This window comes from Seriola dumerili, unplaced genomic scaffold (assembly GCF_002260705.1).
Source record: "Seriola dumerili isolate Sdu_G_001 unplaced genomic scaffold, Sdu_1.0 BDQW01000331.1, whole genome shotgun sequence".
NCBI classification, from domain to species: Eukaryota; Metazoa; Chordata; class Actinopteri; order Carangiformes; family Carangidae; genus Seriola; species Seriola dumerili.
Window position 1 is genome coordinate 582,706 of NW_019174586.1, and position 22,171 is coordinate 604,876.

Consider the following 22,171-nt stretch of genomic DNA (forward strand, 5'->3'; position numbering starts at 1 on the left):
GGATACACACAATGTATTAGTTGTAGTTATGTTTAGTCTGAATATGAACATAAATTTTGTTTGTTTACAAGAAAAGGCCACAGGGCACTTTTAACTATTTTAAAGAAGTTGTCCATTTAATCTCTAATCCTCTTAAGTCAATTCTACAAACCTATTCTAAGTGTTAAATAATTGCAAGAGTCTGACTCGAGTTTAAGTCCTCCCACAGTAGGTGACTGTTCTAACTGGCATTTGATCATCCAAAATCGCATTTAGAACATAAAAGGCTGCTTGGCAGGTTGGCTTTCAACCAATGAGGCTATCAAAACTTTACAGATACACAATACAGCTGATACATTATCAGCATTTTACTGTTGTGTTTGAGTTTTATTATCTTGGTGATTAACAAGACTATCTTTCACCACACCTAAAATGATAAATGATGAAGAAAAATTTCATTGTAAATCATTGTACCCTTTTGTATCTCTTATACCGCAGATCCAACAGTAATAATGGGACAAAAAATTGGCTTCGTTAAATTTATTTATGAAAATAGCCTATCAAAGTGCTCAATCCACAGAGAAATACACACAGCCCGCATTCAGAAACTGTGCCTTAAAAACTAAATTAGGACTTCTGTAAATTCATGATGTCACAACTAAACAGTCACAGCTCTTAGCCACAGCCAACCTGGACCCACAGTCCAACCTTGCAGGATTTGGTTTCACCAGGTGCTTACCTGAAATCTCCTATATATTCATTCAAGGACTTTTATTAGTGTTATTGTTCAGCCTCTCAAACAATCTTTTAATATTTTTAACACTATTCTTGTTGGATCACTTTTATCTTGCTATTTTAAGTTTCCCGTTTTATGAGTTTCACTTTGACTGAAACTAATTATTATGGCTGTGTGTATGTGCTGCAAACCTGCCACAATAGTTGGTCGCATAGTAGTAGTAGTAGGCCACAATCTGTTACCTACAGTTGGCCTGGCTTTTCATTACTTAGAAAACAGTCAGCCAATCAGCAGAGAGGCCCTGACTACAACTAGAAGGAAATGCTGGTATCAGCTGGTAAAAGCAAGCATAACTACTGCTAACTACTGGAACTCTTGGTCAATATGCCAAACAGTCTATTGAAATATATTACTGGAAACATTGCTATGGAAATTAAATTCAAGAAAGCTAAAATTTCACTGGTAGATAAATATTGCATTTGACATTTCTAGTAAGTATCAGAAGGTTATTTTGCTTTGGTCTATTTCGCAATTTTTCTAAAATGTTGGTAAAATTTTGGTAATTTTAATTCTCATATCTTATCAACACAAATGTGTTCACTGGTTTAAAAAATCTATTTGCTAGTTTTTATTTAATAAGCATTTGTTTTTTTAATAGCTACAGTTTTCTCCCTGTGATATGCTGGTTGAATTTGCCTTCACTGTGGCCAAGACTCTGTTACAAATGACTGATTTCATTAGAGGTAATGGTCATTACTTTGTAAATCCAAAAGAGGGTGGTAGAGTCTTAAAATAATTTTTCATTTTCTGTTTTATTCCCCAGGCATTAACTCATCGTATCTTATCAAGACATGGCATATTTCAAAACACACTGTTGACCTAGACTGATGGTTTAACTTAAAATTTATATTACAATGCTAATGGAATTTGAAGTACTACTGCCAAATGAGTTTCTACCAATTTAAATAAATGGTCGCTTTCATTTTTCTAGCTTGCATGGGAACACAGGGGCCCAAAGGCGGTGAAGCCAAGGAACACCCAACTATGGCCTTAGTTGTAAAAGTAACACATATGCAGCCAAATGACTGATGATACCGTTGATGTTGGGAGCGCCAGGCATCCTCCATCAACTCAAATATCTCAAGGTCTTCTGAAAATCTCATTACAGACACGAGGGGAGACAGAGCTTGTGAACACACCACAGATTTAACACTGACAGAAAGTTGAGCTGAGAAACATTAGCAAGTACAGTATGTGCATGTGAAGAGGTTACACTTGAAATGAGTTACAGAATGTGTGTGTTAGTGTGAGAGAAAGAAAGGCAGATGAAGAAGGAAGGCGAGAAGGACAGAAAAAGGAAATGTAAAGAAAGATATCTTATCTCATCGTTCTGTGTAGTGGAACAAAACTGGGACATTGTTGCTGTGACTCACAAGGAGAAATAAGGGTGGAGCTTAAAGGTGTGTTGAAAGAAATAAGAAAAAGTGACAGAGGAATACATAGAGGCAGTTGGCAGAGAGACTGTCTCTAAAATAAAGATTAAAAATAAAGATTAAATTCAGCACCAACTAAGATATGAACGAGGCTATGAAACCTGAGACAGAGCCCGAGACAGACAGAGACGAGACAGATAAGGAAAAGGAAAAAGGAGGCAAAAATGGACAAAGGTATGAAAAGAGAAGTGATAATGACTTATGACTGTTAGCCTGAAGCACGGAAGATGAATTGACACTGGAAAGGAAAGAGAAACCTCATAAGGGGCCCAAGCACATGAAAAATAGATACAAAGTCTGAGTAAAAGGCGGCACCAGAAATAGAGACATAGATTTAGAATTCTTTGTGGCCTATCGGGTCATTGACATCATTCCAGCCCAACTGGTGCTAGTTCTCAGAGATTTACCCAAAAACCATCCACCCATGAAGCTCTAAACAATCCCTCGATTATTAAAGTATATACAGTTTTGAGAGAAGAGGCATGTGTCTCAGCATGAGAAAAAAAAAAAAAAATGATGCTTGCATGAAAATCATTCCTTGCTCCCCACTACAAACCAGACTTATTTGCCAGCAATTCCATTAGGGCTGGATTATTCAGGTAATGCAGCCCAGTCTCCAAAGGCAACAGTTAGTTCAGAGGAACCCACTATATCGCAACCGCTCGCACACGCACAGTTAGAAGACATTAAAATAGAATGGAAGAGCTATTAAAATCATTTCAAAAGCAAATTATCCTAAAGAGATAGAGAAGAATAATAGGAGGAGACACAGAGAGAGTGAAAGAAAAAGAGAGGGAGAGAGCTGTGTAAGTCACTGGTGCTCAGTCACACACACACACACACACACACACACACACTCTCTCTCTCTCTCTCCTTTCCCACACACACTTCCACACTCATTAGACACACAAACACACACTCTTCGTGAGCGAGACTGTGCTTCTCTTGTCACTCCGGGAGCAGAGCAGAGTAGCGAAGGCAGTCGTCACACAAGAAGAAAAGCAGCACTGAGGTGAGCTAATAAATACTTACTTTATGCATGTTAAAATATATTTAATATGTTGTCGATGTGAACGAGTTGTGTGTGAAAACACCGTCAATCAAAGCTGCATTTGTGGTGTGACAACATAATTAAGTATGACTCAATGTTTGCTTATAGTCTGCACTGTTTTACTGATGCATGTTTTCATTTAATATTTTCACTTTCAAAGTCATTTAATATCTGTCAAATATTTGATAAACCCTTTGTTTTATTATTTATTTAGCAACACAATCAATGAAAATATACTTGAATTCTCTTGTATCACGTGTCAGGTTCAGCTTTCGGTGCATCTCTGCTTTTTTGAGACAGACGAAGGAAAGTAAAAGATGTGGTAGAGAAGCAGTTTGTGTGTGTGGTGAGTGACAGGCAACCTCAGTCATAAACAGGTTCACAGAATGAATGAAAGTGTGTTTAAACTTATCTCAAATTCATAGGTTCAGTCAGTCCACTATGCACAATAACAAATATACAAAGGGATCACTGAATCAGTCCTGAGAACGAGGAAGTGAGATTATTCTGTGCGTGTGTGTAATGAAACTAAAGAAGTAATCTGTCTTTTACCTATTGCAATATTTGTTTCAGACTATGAAGTTCTTCATTTTAATTTCACCATTTCACTATCATACATGAAAACAAACACTTTGTATTTCCACAGTAACTCATTGACAGAATGATACATAGACAGACAAATCAATACAGATATTTAATAATAGATAAACATAAAGAGATAGAGGATAGAAAGAAAGAACATTTACCTCCCAAAAAAGTGCAAAGGAGCTAGTACTAATTTGTTTCCTCATTTCCTTATACTAAAGCACAATGAATAGAGTTGAATAGAATTTGAATGGTTCATTATTGCCATACTGTTAATAAAGACCTCTTTGACATGCTCACAGTCTTAATATAATGATAATATTTTCCACTCTCAGCAGTGGAATGGAAAATCTGGAAATCAGGAAGTCCTGCAAGAGAATTTAATTTCTGACTTTATCTTTATTTAAAGTAGTAATTGACATAATCCAGGATTTTTCATTCATTTATGTTTCATATTCACATCCGAAAATATACAAGACGATCATTGTGATGTTTTTTTGGCTTTGCTCTGTTTTGTTTGCATTGATAATGTTTCTGTAGAGAAACACCTAGTGGGGAGAGAATGGAATGGGATTAACCTATAGAAATACTATCTTACATCAGATATTTAAAACAACAGACATTTATTACCATGAAAATGTTACACATAACGATTAAGATATTTCAAACTGAAAGGATTAACCCCACTGTGCAACAACGTGAGCCCACAACCTGTGTGTATATCCGCAGACGCAGCCACCAGAATAGAGACAGGATGCGGTTAGGTGTCATGACTTGGTCAAGGAACTATACAGTATGCAGCGCTGAGCTGTTCAGATGAAAGTTCCCTGTATGAAGAGCTGCTGGGAAGTGTAACTTTAATATATGACAGGAAATGTTTTAATACTGGACGTGTGAGTGTGTTTTTTATGCAACACTGGAAGCAGCAATGTTGACATAACAGAGGTGTGGTAAGGTCGAGACTGACACACTGAGGGTAATCCATCATCCTCGTGTGTGTGTGTGTGTGTGTGTGTGTGTGTGTGTGTGTGTGTGTGTGTGTGTGTGTGTGTGTGTGTCACAGCAGTGCATGCTGTTTGCGTCTTTACATATTTTATGCATCTGTGTACCTGTCTGTGGCTGTGTCTGTCGCTCAGTGTGTTTTATTTACACGCTTCGTCAAGATTCCACAGCTTCCCTCTACTGGTCAGGACACACAACTGTTACCAAGCAACCGCCATCCCAGACCGCTTCCCTCTCTATCCAGTCTCTCTTTGTCAAGGACAAAAACAAAGATAAACAGGAAGACTTACACACACACACACACACAGAAACATCAGCACATTCAAAACTCAGACAGCTATAGATTGCTTTGCAAATGCAGAGGAAGTGAGTGAGCCTCGTATTTGGTGCTCAGTTGAATCATATCAGGATAAATGAAGCATTCAAATGTCTGATCACATTATGTTGCTCTGATGGACACTGCATGAAAGTTGCTTTCAACATTTGTGGCCCCTTTCAGTTTTACAGTCCCCACTAATTGCATGTTTACTGATTTAGTACCAATTCATATTCCTTGTTTTTCATTTATGTATAGTAAATCTAGAATAAAAATACAGATGCCTATGACCAACCCTTATTAAGAAATCACGTCACTGAGAAATACATGGAGTCGATTCCTGTGCAGTACGGATGCCACATACATGTAGCTCTCCACACATTTGAGAAGTATTGCAGAGACACAAGTAAAGTGATTTGGTACAGTGAGTCATCATAGAACATGGCCGTACTTCCTACCAACCATTAGGTAGCAGATACATTAACTGTGGACTGAATGAATGAATGAGTGAGTGAAAACGCGTTATTTCCTGTATCCTTGACTAATCTGTAGCAACTGGATAAAGAGGCTAATTTCACATCGCGCAGAGCTTATCTCAACATTGATGTGATTCGAGAGGGTTAGATTAAGCTATTTCCTGACTCTGCATAAACATATTCAAACAAATTATTTTGTATTTGTGACATTATGGATGATTACTCATTGGGCTGAAGAAGAGCAGATATTCCTCATCTGTTTATTTCTAAAAAAAGACACATCTGGTTTGTAAAAAAAAAAGAAAAAGAAATAAAGAAAATGATCGCAGAATGAGCACTACATATTCACAATTCAGGCAGTGAGTCCCAGCTGACAGGCAAAAAACCTCATTACTCATCTCTGGGCTCAGACCATGTCTAGTAAAGAGCCACTGTTCCAAGTTCTTTTCTGCCTGCCTTTCATCTCAATTCCCAAAACTGGGCTCTTTTCACCCAGCCACTTACTGGAAGATCTACATGGGGCAAAATGAAGCTCATTTACGTCGTTCATGTGCTGGGAGATAAGAGACAAGGAAAAGGAGCCGTCTAGGAGCTCATAAAAGTTAATCACTTAATATTTCATCCCTGTTGTGTCCACCAGCCACTGGGTTGTCACTTCAGTTACACACAGACATGCAGATTAACTAGTCATGGGATGAACCCCTCAAGCTTCTCAAACCATGCAACCCTTTGTTGTCTCTCGAAAAACATGAAACTGCATTCTCCTGCAGAAAGCTCCCGAAAGTAGAGCAACATTTACATCCTGTGCAAAACACAGCACTCAGCAGTCATTACAATCTATTACAGTCCTCAAAATCCATTACCAAGACGTATGTTTCGGGTTGTGGGTTGTGTGTTAGTGTGTTCATGTACGCCTACATGTGCATGCGTGTGCACGTGCATGTCTTTGATTATATATACAGATGCAGTAACACTCACCATTGTTTTCCATTAGGGACAACTAATGAGACGTTGGTGAAAGAAAACAGATGGTCAGTAATAAAGTAGCACAGTTGTAAATGAGTGATGCTCTATTTACTGTGGAGGATATCATACTTCTCAACATTAAGGTGAATGATTCTAAGTGTTACTATTGACTTAAGTCTGCACAGACTGAAAGTGACTTAATAAATGAAAAATAATAAAATAAAAATGCATGTAAATCATTTGCATGTACTAAATATGCCTTGTGCTTCTTGATAAGTGAGTGGGAAGGATTGTATATTCATATGGTTTTATTAAAAGACAAATGTTTATGCAATAATAAACACAGGAAACAAATATGGTTATGCTCTCACACAAATGCACTGTAACATGGGAAACGGGACTAATGCATTTAACTGAGGGCAAGTATGTGACCACACACATACACAATCTCAAATAAATATATAGACGGATGACAAATTACATAACATAAAGTAGAATCAATGCTCCTTGGCATTGATTCTACGAGTCCCTGAACTCTACTGGAAGGATGAACACCATTCTTCCAAAAGATATTCCCCCATCTGGCATTTTGATGATGCTGGTGGAGAGCGCTGACAAACACCTTGCCAGTTGAACACCATAGGTGATCTGGTGACTGCAAAGGCCATATCATATGCTTCCTTTAACTTGTCCCTTGTGTGTACATTATGTCTCAGGGTTGAGACAAGGTTGTCCTTGTTGAAATACTTGTAGTGACTGCAATACATGTCCATATGTGGACATTCCTCACAGGCCTGTGTTGGATCCAAGCCAAAACTCATTCCAACTGTTTGTTTTCCTGTGCGTGTACGTGTACGTGTGTGTGTGTGTGTGTGTGTGTGTGTGTGTGTGTGTGTGTGTGTGTGTGTGTAAAACAAAGCGAGAAAGTAAGTGACAGTGAGAGAGAGACTTTTGATGATGAAAACAGTTGAAATGTGTGGTCACAGAGAGTCAGTCTGTGATTCAGTCAAGTATAAAGGCTGAGATGTCATGTGCATTTGAGAGCTGCACTTCATACGTTAGAGGCCGTGTTATCAGTGTTTGCTCTGGATGCAGTTCAAAGGAGTGAGATGGTGACAGAAATGTGTCCAAAGAACAAAGAATTGAAGATTAGAAGAGTTCAAAGATAAGAGATGGGGGTCTGGTTTCTGTAGACTCTGATTTAATTAAAACCTCTCTCACTGTTCTTTTCATTGTATCATTTAACTCTCTTTCTTTTTGTCTTCATGTGAAGCCAGCGCATCCATCTCTTGACAATTCTCTCTCTCTCTCTCTCTCTCTCTCTCCCTATCTCTCTCTCTCTCTCTGAGGTGATAAGTGAGTGACTCTGGACCAAGTCTGGCAAATGTCCCAATATCCATTACAGTTAGAGAATAGACGAGCAAACATTACCCACCACCCACTGACGCAAACACATGTTCTCCACATATACACACACACACACACACTTATCAGGTAGTTATCCTCATTCCACCAAGCACACATTATAAACCCACATGCCATTAATGAATCAGTTCTCAGAGGACAAATAACACTCTGCAACTCCTTTTACAAGGTCTATGTATAAAAGTTAATATTGATTAAACAACGATTTTTGTCTTACTTTACAAACTAGCCATTTTTATTATTAATGGCCATTGGTTTTCAACTGTTATTGTATGTACACCCTATTAATCTGTTCTTTAGTCATATGTGACAGAGCAGCTGTCATCAGCCAAACTCTCTGATATCCAACTCCAGATGTCCATTTGACACAGAATCATATGAGAGTGGGTTATTCTAAGGCCTTATCACATCAAACTCACCATCAAAATGTTAATCATACTTATCAATACTGAAACAATTCAAGTCTTAACATCATCTGCAGCAATCCAGCTGCAGCTGAGACACTTAACCACATTGGCTGATAACACACTGTCTCAAATGGCAGCTTTACTTTTCCTTGTTTCATTAAATGGCTGCCATGAAATAACTGACCGCAACAAAGCCTCCAAAGTCCACGTAATAATACATAATGTTGTGACTGGATTGACTACGGCGATTAAATACTGAAATTAGCGTGTGAGTGTGTAAGGGGACATTCAGACCTGTACAATAGCAAGGCCTTTACCTGTGTTAGGTAGTTTTAGAGTTACTTATTTTAAAAGTTTGTTTTTTTTTTTATATAAATGAATATATTCATACAAAGATGGAAGTATAAAGAAATCTATGTATAATTGTGATGTGTTAAGCAATTCTTATTTGCATATTTTAACTTAAACTGACACTATATAGGTTTTGAGCGAATATATAACACATTTCTTTTTCTTAAAAATTAAAAGTTGAATTCATCAGTAATTAAAGGCACCCTTGCTCAATACACTGTGTTTTTTCAGTACAACCTTCTTTGGTCTGGTATGGCCACTAGCTTGTGGTGGTTGTGATAAACTGCAGTTTGACATTGCTATGTAACAGACGTTAAGGAGTCTGAGCACTGACGTGACATTTTTCTCTACTTGTGCTACTGTTCAGTTGCAGCATTCACTGTCATCCCATAATCATCATATCCAGCCACAGTGGCCACTGTTCAGCGACGCTTATATAGCCTCTAAATAAATATTTCAATGTCATCGCACAGTTCACTGGAAGCTTATCGGAGAATAAAAACAGCATTCTAACATTAGAGTTTACTTGTTGCAAAGGCAGATTTTTGTACATTTTCTCCACCAAACTGTGAGTCATTATGTCAGTAGTTCCTAATTTATCATTTTTATCAACTATTACAAATATGGCCCCAAGTTAATACTCTTATTCAGTAATATTTTGGACACACTGCATTAGTGTATTCCATCATTTAATGTGATGTATTAATCCAAAAAGAAGCACAGAGGCCATATTTGTCCAAAGACATACTTGGTTGTCAGATCGCAGTTGCTGTAGCTTTATAGCTTTGATGAATGGACATTAGTTTAACATAATCTTCCACATTTATTGTAATTAATCAGCTTTGATAGTCGATAGGTTATGTGTAGGTCACACTTATAATCCCATCTGCTCTTTGTTGTTTAATGCATGGCTGTACAACATCTGAAACTGTAGAAAATACTGTACCAATGATTAACTGTGTTTCTCCTCTCTGTCCACTAGGTGTCAGTACAGCCATAGAAGATGGTGTTAGAGCCAAAAAGATGCCATGGAGCACTATGAACCAGCCACTCTCACACAAAGCTGTTCAACAGCCATCACAGACATTTCAGCAGCAAAGCATCATGCGGATTTTCAGTTCTCAGTAGCAGCATTCATCAAGAGACAAATGTTGTTCAGCCAACTTCTTGCAAGAATGTGTTTAGTCAAGTCAGAGAAGCGTTGAAAGCTATGGTCAGTAGAATTGAAGCCCAGCAAGAACAGCAAGCAGTCAAGTGAATTAAAGCTAAAACAGAGGAAATACTGGGAGAGGGAGGGAGACAGGGGGACTACATGTGGCCAAGCTCTTAAGTCACATTTGACCATGGAGACACTGAGACACCTTAACAAAAGGCAGCACCGAAATACTCTGACTGAACATATTTCATAACATTATATCTGAGTTTAAGGCTTATTATTTGGATGTCCTCTTTGCAAAAAGTAAGACCTATTATCTGGTTTAAAACTAAGACCCAAACATAATTATGGCTCACAAAAAGCTGCAGCCATGGTGACATCTCCCAGTGAAGCTTCAGCGATAATGTCAAAAGTGATGCTGGGTGTCATCCTGTCCCTCCTCATCCTTCTGACTGTTGGTGGTAATGTGCTGGTGTGCCTCGCTGTCTGTGCCTCTCGACGCCTCCGCTGCCTCACCAACTGCTTCATTGTGTCGCTGGCCGTGACAGACCTGCTGCTTGGCCTCCTGGTCCTCCCTTTCTCCGCCCTCCTCCAGCTCAACGACGAGTGGCCGCTCGGCCCGGCCTTCTGCAACTTCTACATCTCCATGGATGTAATGTTGTGCACTGCCTCAATCCTCACCCTCCTGGCTATCAGTGTGGACCGCTACCTGGCAGTGACCATGCCTCTGAGATACGCCTCACTGGTTTTACCGTGGAAAGTTGCGGTGGCCATGGTCAGTGTTTGGACAGTGTCTGTGGCCGTGTCTTTCTTGCCCATTCAAATGGGGTGGAACACTGTTAATGGGACAGTGCAGAACCATGGGCCCTGGGCTCCAGAGAGGAAATGTCGTTTTGAACTAAATAGACCCTACGTCCTGACCGACTCTCTTCTTACTTTCTACCTGCCTCTGATGGCAATGTGCTGGACTTACCTCCAAATACTTCGCATTGCAAGGGAACAGGCTAAGCGCATTGTCAGTGCCCGACCCACTTGCATCACTACCTACAACTACAGAAACAATCAATCTACCAGTACAACTGTGGTTTCCAGTGTGACAGCAGTTGCTCTGCGGGAACACAAAGCCACAGTGACACTGGCTGCAGTAATCGGGGCTTTTGTTGTGTGCTGGCTGCCTTATTTCATCCTGTTCACAGTGTTGGGCCTGAAGGAGCACCCAGACCCCAGCATAGTACCAGAATTTCCAATTGTGTTGTGGCTGGGTTACGCCAACTCAGCCCTCAACCCTATCCTCTATGGAGCTCTCAACAGGGACTTCAGGTCAGCCTATACCCATCTACTGAGATGTCGATGCCCTACTTACTTACAGAGGAGCCGACAGCCGTCTCTCACTGTAACAGCAGGTAATACATTAGACAGACATTAAAGTCTGCAGGTAAATCTGCACAATTATTGAGCATAAGATAACTAGAGTTTGAGAATCAGTTAGATTTAAGAGTGGAAACTTATTTCAACAAAATACGGCAACCAGTGTGAATTCGTCACATTGTCTTATCCTGAGTTTCTCCAGTTTTTATTTTTCCTTTCCTTCTCCCCATCTCAGCCAGAGAGCAGCTTACAGAGGTGACATTGCTGTGTGGCCACACCCCTGTCACATGCAGGGCAGGTCTTGCAGATCAAAACTTCATGCTTCAAGAAATGAATAGTACGACCACAGCAACTATTCAATTTGCAAACGGCACTGCTACCACAGATGTCAATGGCAATGAAAGGTAAACTCAGCCATGGTATACCTTGTGTGCAAGGCAGAGAGGTGAATGTCAGCAATGGATTTCTTGCAACAATCATCAAATTTAATGCAACTACTTCAAAGAAAATGATGCTTCACATTCAAGTTGGAGTATAAATGCTGTAATACTCACACTGCACACACATCGGGGGCACATGACAAACTAACCCATTTAACCAAAAAAGGGCTTGGATTGGTGAATTAAGCTGCTTGAGTGTGACTCTTCACACTCACTACATAGTGGCACTGGATTATAAGTAGTATATTTTTCTCTGTTTGACTCTAAAACACAGGATCCAATAAGTCACACTAACACGAATATGTTTTTTCTCATCTCTTGTGTTCAATGAGCTCAGGTCGTGCTGAGCCTGTGCCGATGAGGTGGATGTTGTGTTCACTGTGGTTACAACATGGAACCAGAATCCATCCTGAGTAGAGAACACACCAGACAGACAAAAAGATGGACCAAGACTTACAGCCCCTCTATTTGGAAGCTTTCAGTGCCACGGCACAACCACATAATACACCATGTAAGTAGATATACATACTGACATCCTCATCACCCCCACAGACCATGTCCTCTCCAGAGCAAATGAACTGTGACACACAGATCCTAGCCATGTCATCCGCAGTGCATCAAGCCATATGGCAATATGCATATTAGGCCAAGAAATCTGCTTTCAGCACAGTGGAGATACATTATCCACTTTCACATCCTGCTCTCATTTCTTTGTTTGCATTTTGTGAACAGTATCAACTAAACATTTTGCTCATTGTGTATGTTTGTCAAGTGTGTATTAGTTAAAAGCTGTACCAGCACTACAGCGCTGTAGCATTTAGTACAAAAAAAAAACAAAACATTCAGTGCATTCTGGGTGATATATTGCATCACACAACACTCCCCAAAGTTCATCTTGTCAACTAACACAAGCGTAGTCGTACGAACTGAAAAAAAGTGTATAAGATATTTGTCTCATCTTAAAAATGCAGAAATCCTTTCAGAGAGAAAAATATCATTACAAAGTCTTACACGTATTATCAAGAACCAGGGATGGATTTCTCTGCAGCTAATATTAAGTCAGAGGGTTATATAGAGAATTTATTGTTGATCTCAAAGCACCCTCTGAAATATTTGTTTCAAACTAAATTATTAAATGTTTTTGCAAATAAATATTCTTATATGTGCACACAACTTTTAACCTCTCTAATACCAATCCTACCTCCTAAAGAGTTTATGTCTTCTATGTGATTGCTGGTACAGCTGACTAATCTCTCAGAGTGCAAGGTGATACACACTCACCACAATGGTGAAGGGAATGATTTCTTCCTCCCTGCATATTGTACACCCAAAGTGATTGAATATGGAAACAAACTTTTGATCCTCTTCATTTGTGTGTGTGTCTTTTCTGTTAGCACTCACTCTGTCCACAATTTAACAAACAAAAACGTGAGAGAACAGGACCTCAGCAACTCCACACCTCATCAGCAAGAACCAACTGGACGCACACAACTGGCCTCAGTCCGTCCTGGATTGAACAAATGAAGACGCTTGTACGTGGATGAAGCTGCAACTCAAGTTGTCTAACCCAATAAGTCCATCGCATCCAACCATCACACAGGGGCAACAAGTGGCCCCGACATGCTCTTGACTCTTAACCGTGGTTAGTATTGCAGTATTGGAAGACTGAATGAGACCAGCCAATCAACATGACGCTCATCAATCTAATGAACTGGACTTTTTAAGCTGACTCAAGACTGCACTCCAGTGGAAATACAAAGTATCACAACTTCAATAAAGTAAATGGACTTCTAATTAAAAATGGGTGTTTCCTCAAGATCAGAAAAGGGAAGGGGAAGAGGTGATAAATGGACTTTTGAATGTGTTAAAATGTGTGACATTTGAATGTGGAGCATGCAAACTAATGTTACATGTCACTTCTGAAGAATGTAGCTGCCTCCAGACTTTGTCTTCAAATGTATGTGTTTTATCATACTATAAAAATAACTGAGGACTGAAAAGTGGCAGGAACTGTTCCTCTTAAACAGAAAATTATAAGCATACTGTACCAATAAAAAGCGGTTAGAATAAAGAATATAACATTCGCTAGCATTTTTGGAGGCAATACACACGGTCTGTGGTTAAGTATGGATAGGGATTATCGTGTGGGATGATAAAGAAAACGCTGTGCGAGTGGTAAGGAATACAAGTACATTGGAAGCAATACATCACAGCTGTCAGCACACATTGCCTCAAACTATTGCCACATTAACATTTAACCTTTTCCACTTTAAGCTATTTCCTTTGAGGACTGATATAGATGTGCATATGATGCCAGGTGTATGCATGCGAAGGAAACAAGTGAAGGAAGGGATTTTACAACCTATTCGACCACATTGAAACATGTATATGGTATTTATAACAACTAGGAGAGTCAATTCTTTAATTCAACATGTTTTTTTTTTTATCCATCTATAGTTATCGAGGTTAGATTAGCTGATAATGGATGCTGCAGTCTAGAAATGCTTTGACCCACCGCCACACAGGTACATACTTTCACACCACCAGCCTTATATGCCTTAGGGGATAAATATAGGGGATGAAAAACATAGTCCATGTTCAGTCAGAGACACTTATGTCAAGCACCAAACCATTCATAGCAAATGATTATTCAGTTAGGTTTGCTCTTTAAGGGAGCTCTGCAGGTAGAGCTACTCCCCCAAACACATAATGGCAGAGAATCAAAGATAGATGTAAAGATACATAAACATTAAAGCTTCGAAAAAAAAATCCCCTGAGTCATATCAGGAGGGGGTAGAGGTAGTACAGGGAGTTGTGGCAGCAAGCAGTGTTGGTGTCAGAAATCAGCTGGGTAAAAGTAAGAACCTGCAGTTTACAGAAGCCGCTCCAAAAACACCTGTACGAACATAACTGGATGTCACTAGTCAGCCAGTAGCCAAACATATGATGCTTCTGTAAGCCAATGATATGGAGTACAAATGATGCAGCTGAAGACAAACAGCTGACATGACTGCACTTGAAATGATCCGCCTAAACTACTGCAAAGCTTAATTTCTGTGCAAAGCTTATATGAGTCAGCGGTCTGAGTAAAGGTGCGGTCACATTACAAGTCTGTCCACCAAATATTCACTCCACCTCCCTTTTCACTTCTGTTGAATCACAAACAGTGGCTATGCATTTCCTGCTTCGGTGCAATCTCCAGTCATTTCTGGTAAATTCACATGAGAGTTCACCTTTGTCCGACTTGTGGATGTGGATGTGCTCGCAATTGCGAGTAAAAACACTGATGCACTGTGTTTAAAAAATACAGAATCTATTATTCCACCGTGTTTTACCACCACGTTTAGTAAACTATTAGGCTACCAGACATCAAATTGTAACATAGCTCTCTAACACTGTTTACAGCCTGTGATTGCTCTGAGCAAAATTTATATATTACCCACATCAGAAACATGACATCTTGTCTTCTGAACGTGGAGCTATTTAATTGAAGAGAGGGTTAATGGGACCATATCTTTTTTCCATCTTTGGCCCTGCAGCTTTATTCTAGCTTTATTACAAGTGTTGGGTTTTAGAAAAATACAGACATGCAACAACCAGGACATATCTCTCTAGCGTGGCTCAGCAAGGAAATACTGCTCATGGAAACACAAAGAAGGAATTTCATACTAAAGTGGCCATAACTTTGAAAGATACCCACTTGACTTGACTTTAAGAGTGCTGAAGTCTCTTATTTCCTCGACTGAATGTTAGAATGCATTTTTGTGCAGAAAAACGGTTGTGGATTCAGTCCTCCATCCCTTACAGCATAGGGAGCACTTCTTGAAGAGAAATAACTCTCTCATGTATTTTATTAACATTGTAACACACAGTGACGCATCCAAATGTATCAATTAAGTGCCTTTAAAAGGCTTTTAAAAAAATCTGACTCAGTGTGAAGGAAATGAGTAGCAGATGCAGTAAATATTTAATTTAGGGTTTTCATGGTTGAAACCTAGTGTGGTTAACAACTGCCCTTTCCAACTGAAAGACATTTATTATGCTTTCATCTCCCTGTGTCCCTCCGTTCCCACATAAACAGCACGTGTCCCTTGGTAATTCTGGCCACTTGCTACTTTCCCCCTCCCTCTCTTTTCCAGAGTGACCACCGACAGCTCAAACTACATGAAAACCATTTATCACTGCTTCTTTAACATCAGATTAATGTGGGGAAAAACAGAACACATAAACTCTCCTTCTCTCTTTCTGTCACTTTAACACATGCGCACACACACACACCCGACTAGCTCTGTATAAGCTATCAATCATAGATATTGTCATTATTCAACTGTGTCATTGACAAGCCTCTCTCTATCTCTCTCTCTCTCCAGTCTTTCTTTGTCTCCTTCTCTTTTTCCTTCTCTCTATTCTCTCACACACACACACAGAAGGAGAGAATCATGAATCATAAATCTTATGAATGCCATCTAAAGACTGCTCAGCGCTATGAGAAAGAGAGATGATTGATAGATGTGAGTGACTGTGGCGAAAGCAGAGAAGATGGACAGAAGGTTGTAACCAGCAACACCGAGGTCAGAAACTGCAGTTCAGGGGTCAAACGTATCAGAGGAAGCACAATATGGCCGAGAAGGAAGGAGAAAATGGGGGGATGAGAGGAAGGAGGGGAGGGAGTAAATGGTTGAAGGGGAAGGGAGAGAGGAGGTAGGGAGGAGGAGGAGGTGGAGGAGGACGGTGAGGGGGGATGCTGCCACAGTGAGGCTAAAGCCATAACTCATCTTTTATTAAAAATAATGAAAAAAACTTAATGAGTTAATAATATCTGGAGAAAGAGATAGGGAGTGAGACAGAGATGGAGTAAGGGACAGGAGGACGGAGGAAAGGAAGGAAAAGAAGAAAGGAAATGAGGAGAGAGAAAACGGCACAGATAGAAAACAGAACAGGGTCAATGTGTGTGTGTGTCTCTTCTCACCCTTTGGTCATTTATTGCAGTTTGCAAAGTTCACACAAGATCCATTAGACAGGCAGAAAAAATCATAGTGATCCTTCTCTTTCTGCCGACCCAAATCCCAAAGCCTGCTTGGTAATTAAAGGCACTTAACAACCAATTAACAGTGATGAGCTAAATTAGCAGGATATTGTCTCCTTTGACTAGGCTACTGCATTATCAGTGTATTGAAACAGCGTACAACAAACCTCAGTGGCCCGTGTTTGCATGTAGGCAAATGACGGATTAATTACTATTAAAACATCAGCATCTTAATGAGCTTGGAAACAATTAGAGAGGTCGTTAGCATGTGGAGAACGGCTGAGAAAAGAAGAAGGGGGGAGTGAGTGAAAACAAGAGAGAAATCTTCATTGGGAAGCAATACTGATTAAATGGACGTACGGTCGCACTCATCGCCCAATATCCACGGACTTATTAAATACATGACATCACCATTTGTCTTTTCTACCATCAAGCTACTTTTCTCCTGCCATTATCTTTCCCTCTTCTTCTCCGGCTTCCCCAACTCTCTGCCTCCGTTTCGTCTCTCATAAAAAGCCTTTTTCTTTCTCTTTCATTCCTTTCTCCACTTTCTGCTTTTTAACTCCCATTTCTTCCTTCCCTCCTTCATGCTTGAGGGGCACAGTCCTGTGAAGGAATTTAATATGCAACTTTTATATGAGAAACCAATCGCATACGTCTGGGTCTATTGGGCTCGCAATCTATCGGCCCGGACGGCTAATGCAATAGAGAGAGCCGGGGCTATTTATCACACAGGGAGCTATCTTTTCCTCTCTCCCTCTCTCTCTCCCACTCTGCCCTCGCTCTCTCTGTCTTTATTCAAGCCCAGATTCCTGGCTGCCACTAAATCAGGCCAACTATGAGCTATGGCTGCCCAGAGGGCATCTCCTCTTTTATAGGGGGATTTGGATTTTGTATCTACTGGTTCCTCAGTGGTCGTTGAGACTGTGCTAACGGAAGCTATAAACATTCAACAAACAAAGGCAACAACTTAAATGTCCCTCCATCCCTACTGCAATGATCATGAACGTGTAGAGATATATGGGAGTAGGAGGGAGCATAAACCTGATGAATAAGTGGCATTTACAATGATGCTGCAAAGATTTGTTTCTCTGCATGTTTTCAGACAAAGAGGCAGAAACACATACAAAGACAACACATGCACAGACATATGTACACATACTATAGTATTATAGTCATGTTCCCACAATATTACTTATACTATTCACATACAGCAGCAGAATAACTTCAATTCTTTCCTGCTGAAAAACTTAAGCGATATTGTGCGGAGGACGTTGCCCACCTGCAGCAATTAAAATGCCTCAGAAAACCAAATTCATTTCAACAAATTAGCCACATTACTGGCCACTGTGTAATCGCTGATGGCAATTAATAAGAAATTAGTCACAATCAGCCCTATATTAACATCTCACCCAGGGGCCGCGGCTGGAAATTAATAACCGGAGATTCATCTCTCTTACTGTCTTTCTGGCTCTCTCCCTCACACTCACACACTCACACACACACACACACACACACACACCTACGCCCACCTTTATTTTTCATGAATCACCTCTAAGACACAGATTTTTTCTATGTGGATTGTCTCATATGATCCACAATCTGCTCGTGTCAGCTAGCCAGCTTCCTCTTTACTAGGGTGTGAAAACCCCCTGAAAGACATGAGTGTGTGTGAGTGTGAGTGTGAGTCTGTGAGTGTGTGTGTGTTCGTGTGTTTGTGTGTTCGTGTGTTCGTGTGTGTGTTTTTTTTCCTGACACATGCTTGTACAATCAACACACATGTGCAACAAACAGTTTGTGGACATAAATATAAAAACGGATATACCATAGACTGTATATTACACTATATTTATGTGGTGTGTACTGTGTGTGTGTGTGTGTGTGTGTGTGTGTGTGTGTGTGTGTGTGTGTGTGTGTGTGTGTGTTTGTGAGGTGATACACCAATGGGGAGGGGGCATCAGTGGAGACTGGGCCCGCCTCTAGGGGTCCTCACACCAATCAGCAAAGCACACCAAGAATCAATTAACACCAGTGGGAGGGGGCAAAGGGTACAACACTACACACATTTAGACTTACACACACACATACACACGCTGTCCACATGCACACTGCCCACACACATGGTACTGTCTGAGGAGATATCCATCAGATCACACATTGTGCGATATGCCAATGTGTGTGTGTGTGTGTGTCTGTAAGCGTGTGTGTCCCTATCCCGGTGTGCCCCGGTCTCTCATGGTGTGAGGTTGGGGAACAGATTGGGGGTCAGCAGGGGGGTCAGGCCAGGGTCACCCCCATCTGAGCTGTGTGTGTGTGTGTGTGTGTGTGTGGAAGTAAAGCCTAAACACTACTTCCAGGGCTCAATGGCAGCCAGAAGTGAATAAGATGGATGGTGTTGATTCAAACTACAAATTCATTGTTCCCCCTGAATCCATAGAGAATAAATACATCCACAGAAATTATGAAGCAAGGGACCAAAATGAGTATCTCACATTTCATATTCCTCTTTCTCTCTTTCTCCCTGTGTCTCTCTCTTCATTTCTCTCTCCCTTTGTCTCTCTCTGGTGTGGAGACAGCTGCTGGCTACATGAAAACCATTCATCATTGCATCTTTACCATAGAATTATTGACAGACAGAAGGACGAGGAGCTATATTGGCTACATTTTACAAGGTTGGACAAAGAGAAAAAGTCACCCATCTCTGAAAACATGAGAACTCGAATTAAGTCATAACCAAAGGAAACCATTGTTTTCAGACAGTGTGGAAGCTTAGCTGCAAAGGAGAACAGAGAGTACGAAAAGTGAGACATTTCCGCCACAACAGACAAAACAGAGCAGCCAATAAAGTGATCAAAGACTGTCTACCATTTGCCCATGAACGTTCCATTGCGAAACCCCACCTCTTTCCTCTTCCTCCCTCTCTCTCTACACATCGCCATCTCCATCTGTTAGCCCGTTGCACTCGTGCGTCCACTACCTCCCCCCTTCCTCGATCTCTCTCCTCCTCTGCTCCTCTCTGGCCTTCCTACCCTCAGGGAAGTAAGGTGATCTCCCTGTGCTGGAGTAAGTGACTGGTATTAGTCTCCTTCTCTGTCTGTCTGTTTGATCCCGGCACTAATGACTCCGCAGGGACTGGGGTCTGATAATGGGAAATCAATATAGAGAATAGCGCTCTGGAGTGGCCTCACTTAGCTCTCGCTCTTTCACGCCTCACAGCAAAGTGCCTCTGTGTATCCGCATGTGTGTATGTGTGTATGTGTGTATGTGTGTGTGTGTGTGTGTGTGTGTGTGTGTGTGTGAGAGCATGTGTCAAGGAAATCTGAGTCAGTGTGTGTGGAGCTGTATTTAAATAAAGGTCTATTGCTGGGTGCATGTAAGTGTGCAAAACATCTAACTTCTTATGTCCATGTTTTAATCCAAGCAAAGGATTCCTCACATGTCTACAAGCTGAAAGAATTCTGCAGCTTATGAAATATTTTCAAAGTATTTTGGATCAAATCAAAGTTACTGGCGGGTTGACATTTTTGGGGTCATCCGGCAGTAATATGCATGTGCGCCTGTGTATATCCGAGCGTGTGTGTCTAATCGCTCACACTCCTGCGCCTGGGGCAAGACAGGTGGGGCTGGTGGCATGAGGCTGGTGCCCCCCCTCCACCCTGAGGGTCCAGAAGGCCCAGCGAAGCAGGGGGCTTGAGTAGCTCCCTCTGCCAGGCAGCAGAGCACTATGGCTGGTGGCAGCTGGTCCTCTGTCCCTCCCTCCCCTCCTCCCCTGCATGAGCGCCCCGCAGGCAGGCAACAGGAGGGGTGAGGAGGTCAAGAGGCAGGAGAGAATGGGTGGAACGGCGGCGACATGCAGGATAATCGGCTTTTATGAAGCGGAGAGGACAGACAGAGGGAGACGGGAAACACAGCTCTGACACAATGCAACTGACTACAAGCAGTAATGAATTAACACATTAGCGCCACAACCAGGGGCGTTCAGGAGCACTCAGCTGCTCTTAAACACAAACCCACACTGGTACGCTCTCTGACACACACACACATAAATCAGTCATAAGTCATTAAAGCAATTAAAGCGAACACGCTCGCTTATTAATTACATCAGTCATTTTGTCGATGGCAGATCCCTCTGAAAGCTATCGAGGGTGATCCGAAGATAAAAACGTCTCCCCAAAAACAGCAGAGAAACTTTTACTTAGCACTCAGAATAGATGAGACAGAGGTTAACTCTCTAAAGTGCAAACACACACACACACACACACACACACATAAAGACGAGACAATTCTATGGGAAACCTCTTATACAAACTCAAGCCATGTGTTCAATTATCATCAGCCCCAAATGATCCCCATTAATGCTTTAACTCTTTCTCTCACATCTCAATCTTAGCCATCCGTCCATCCTGTTTTTGCTCTCTGCTCTGCGTCCATCCCTATAATTCACGTCTGTGCGGTTTCTTACTTCCCTTTCTCACTCTCTTCCTCTCCATCCTCCTCTCTCTCTCTCCCTCCCTCTCTGACTTTTAAGCAGCGTGAAGAGGCAGCCATGCATTCAACCATCAGACAGGCTAACATGGTCTACCCTCACGCACGCACACACAGAGTCAGAGCGTATTGTTCCTCAAGTGTAACAAGAATGCAATGTTCGCTGAAACAAATATCTACCATATCAGGGCATCTTTATGTGGTTAAATGTGCATCCTGATCCTCGCAAAAATGTATATAAGATGATCACGCTGAAAGTTGCTTTACTGCTTCCAAATGTAGATTCCCAATAATCCACTATTGCTGTCTTTAGGTAAGGTGACACTTTTTATAATCAGCTGCTACAACATTTTAAAAAAGCATGAATTTCTGCTGTCATCAATCACACAGAGAAATATTACTTATGTTTCCTCTAATAAAGAGAACCTTTTGTGATGACAGCCTTCATGCTTGGTAATTAAAATCCTTTAATATCTACCACGCCTGTATCTGACATTTACAGTGACATTTTACATGGTTTATCCGCTTTTTAAATCTGGAGCAGATGAACTGTGTGCACACGGAGCAGCGGTCCAGTGACAGCCCAGGGATGATGATGGTCCTGACGGAGTCCCTGATGGGGGATCCCATTCCTCTCTTCTCATCCAACAATCCCACCGAGCATGTCAATATGAAACACTATCCACCCCCCACCCCCACCCCACCCCAGCACTGGGGCCATGCTAGGCTATCCCTCCCATTATAGACAAGACAGGCTTATATTGATAGGATGAGCCTGTAAACTGCAGCATCTGTGCGTGAAAAGAAACATGGCGAGGTATAGAGAAAAGTGTAAATTAGACTAAATCAAGTCTCGCAACAGTAAAACACATTTTCACTATATTGCACTCAATGTGAGCGCGATTTACT

At 41.0% G+C, this 22,171-nt stretch overlaps 1 protein-coding gene across 1 annotated transcript; it reads left to right on the top strand.

Annotated features, from left to right (window-relative positions):
• Positions 1-10,346: 10,346 nt before the first annotated feature.
• hrh2 (histamine receptor H2) lies at positions 10,347-13,752 on the top strand. The gene is made up of 4 exons (XM_022760324.1): positions 10,347-11,346; positions 11,547-11,715; positions 12,089-12,262; positions 13,146-13,752. The coding sequence occupies exons 1-3, from the start codon at positions 10,347-10,349 to the stop codon at positions 12,096-12,098; spliced, it is 1,179 nt and encodes a 392-aa protein (XP_022616045.1). The 3' UTR covers positions 12,099-12,262; positions 13,146-13,752.
• Positions 13,753-22,171: the final 8,419 nt, after the last annotated feature.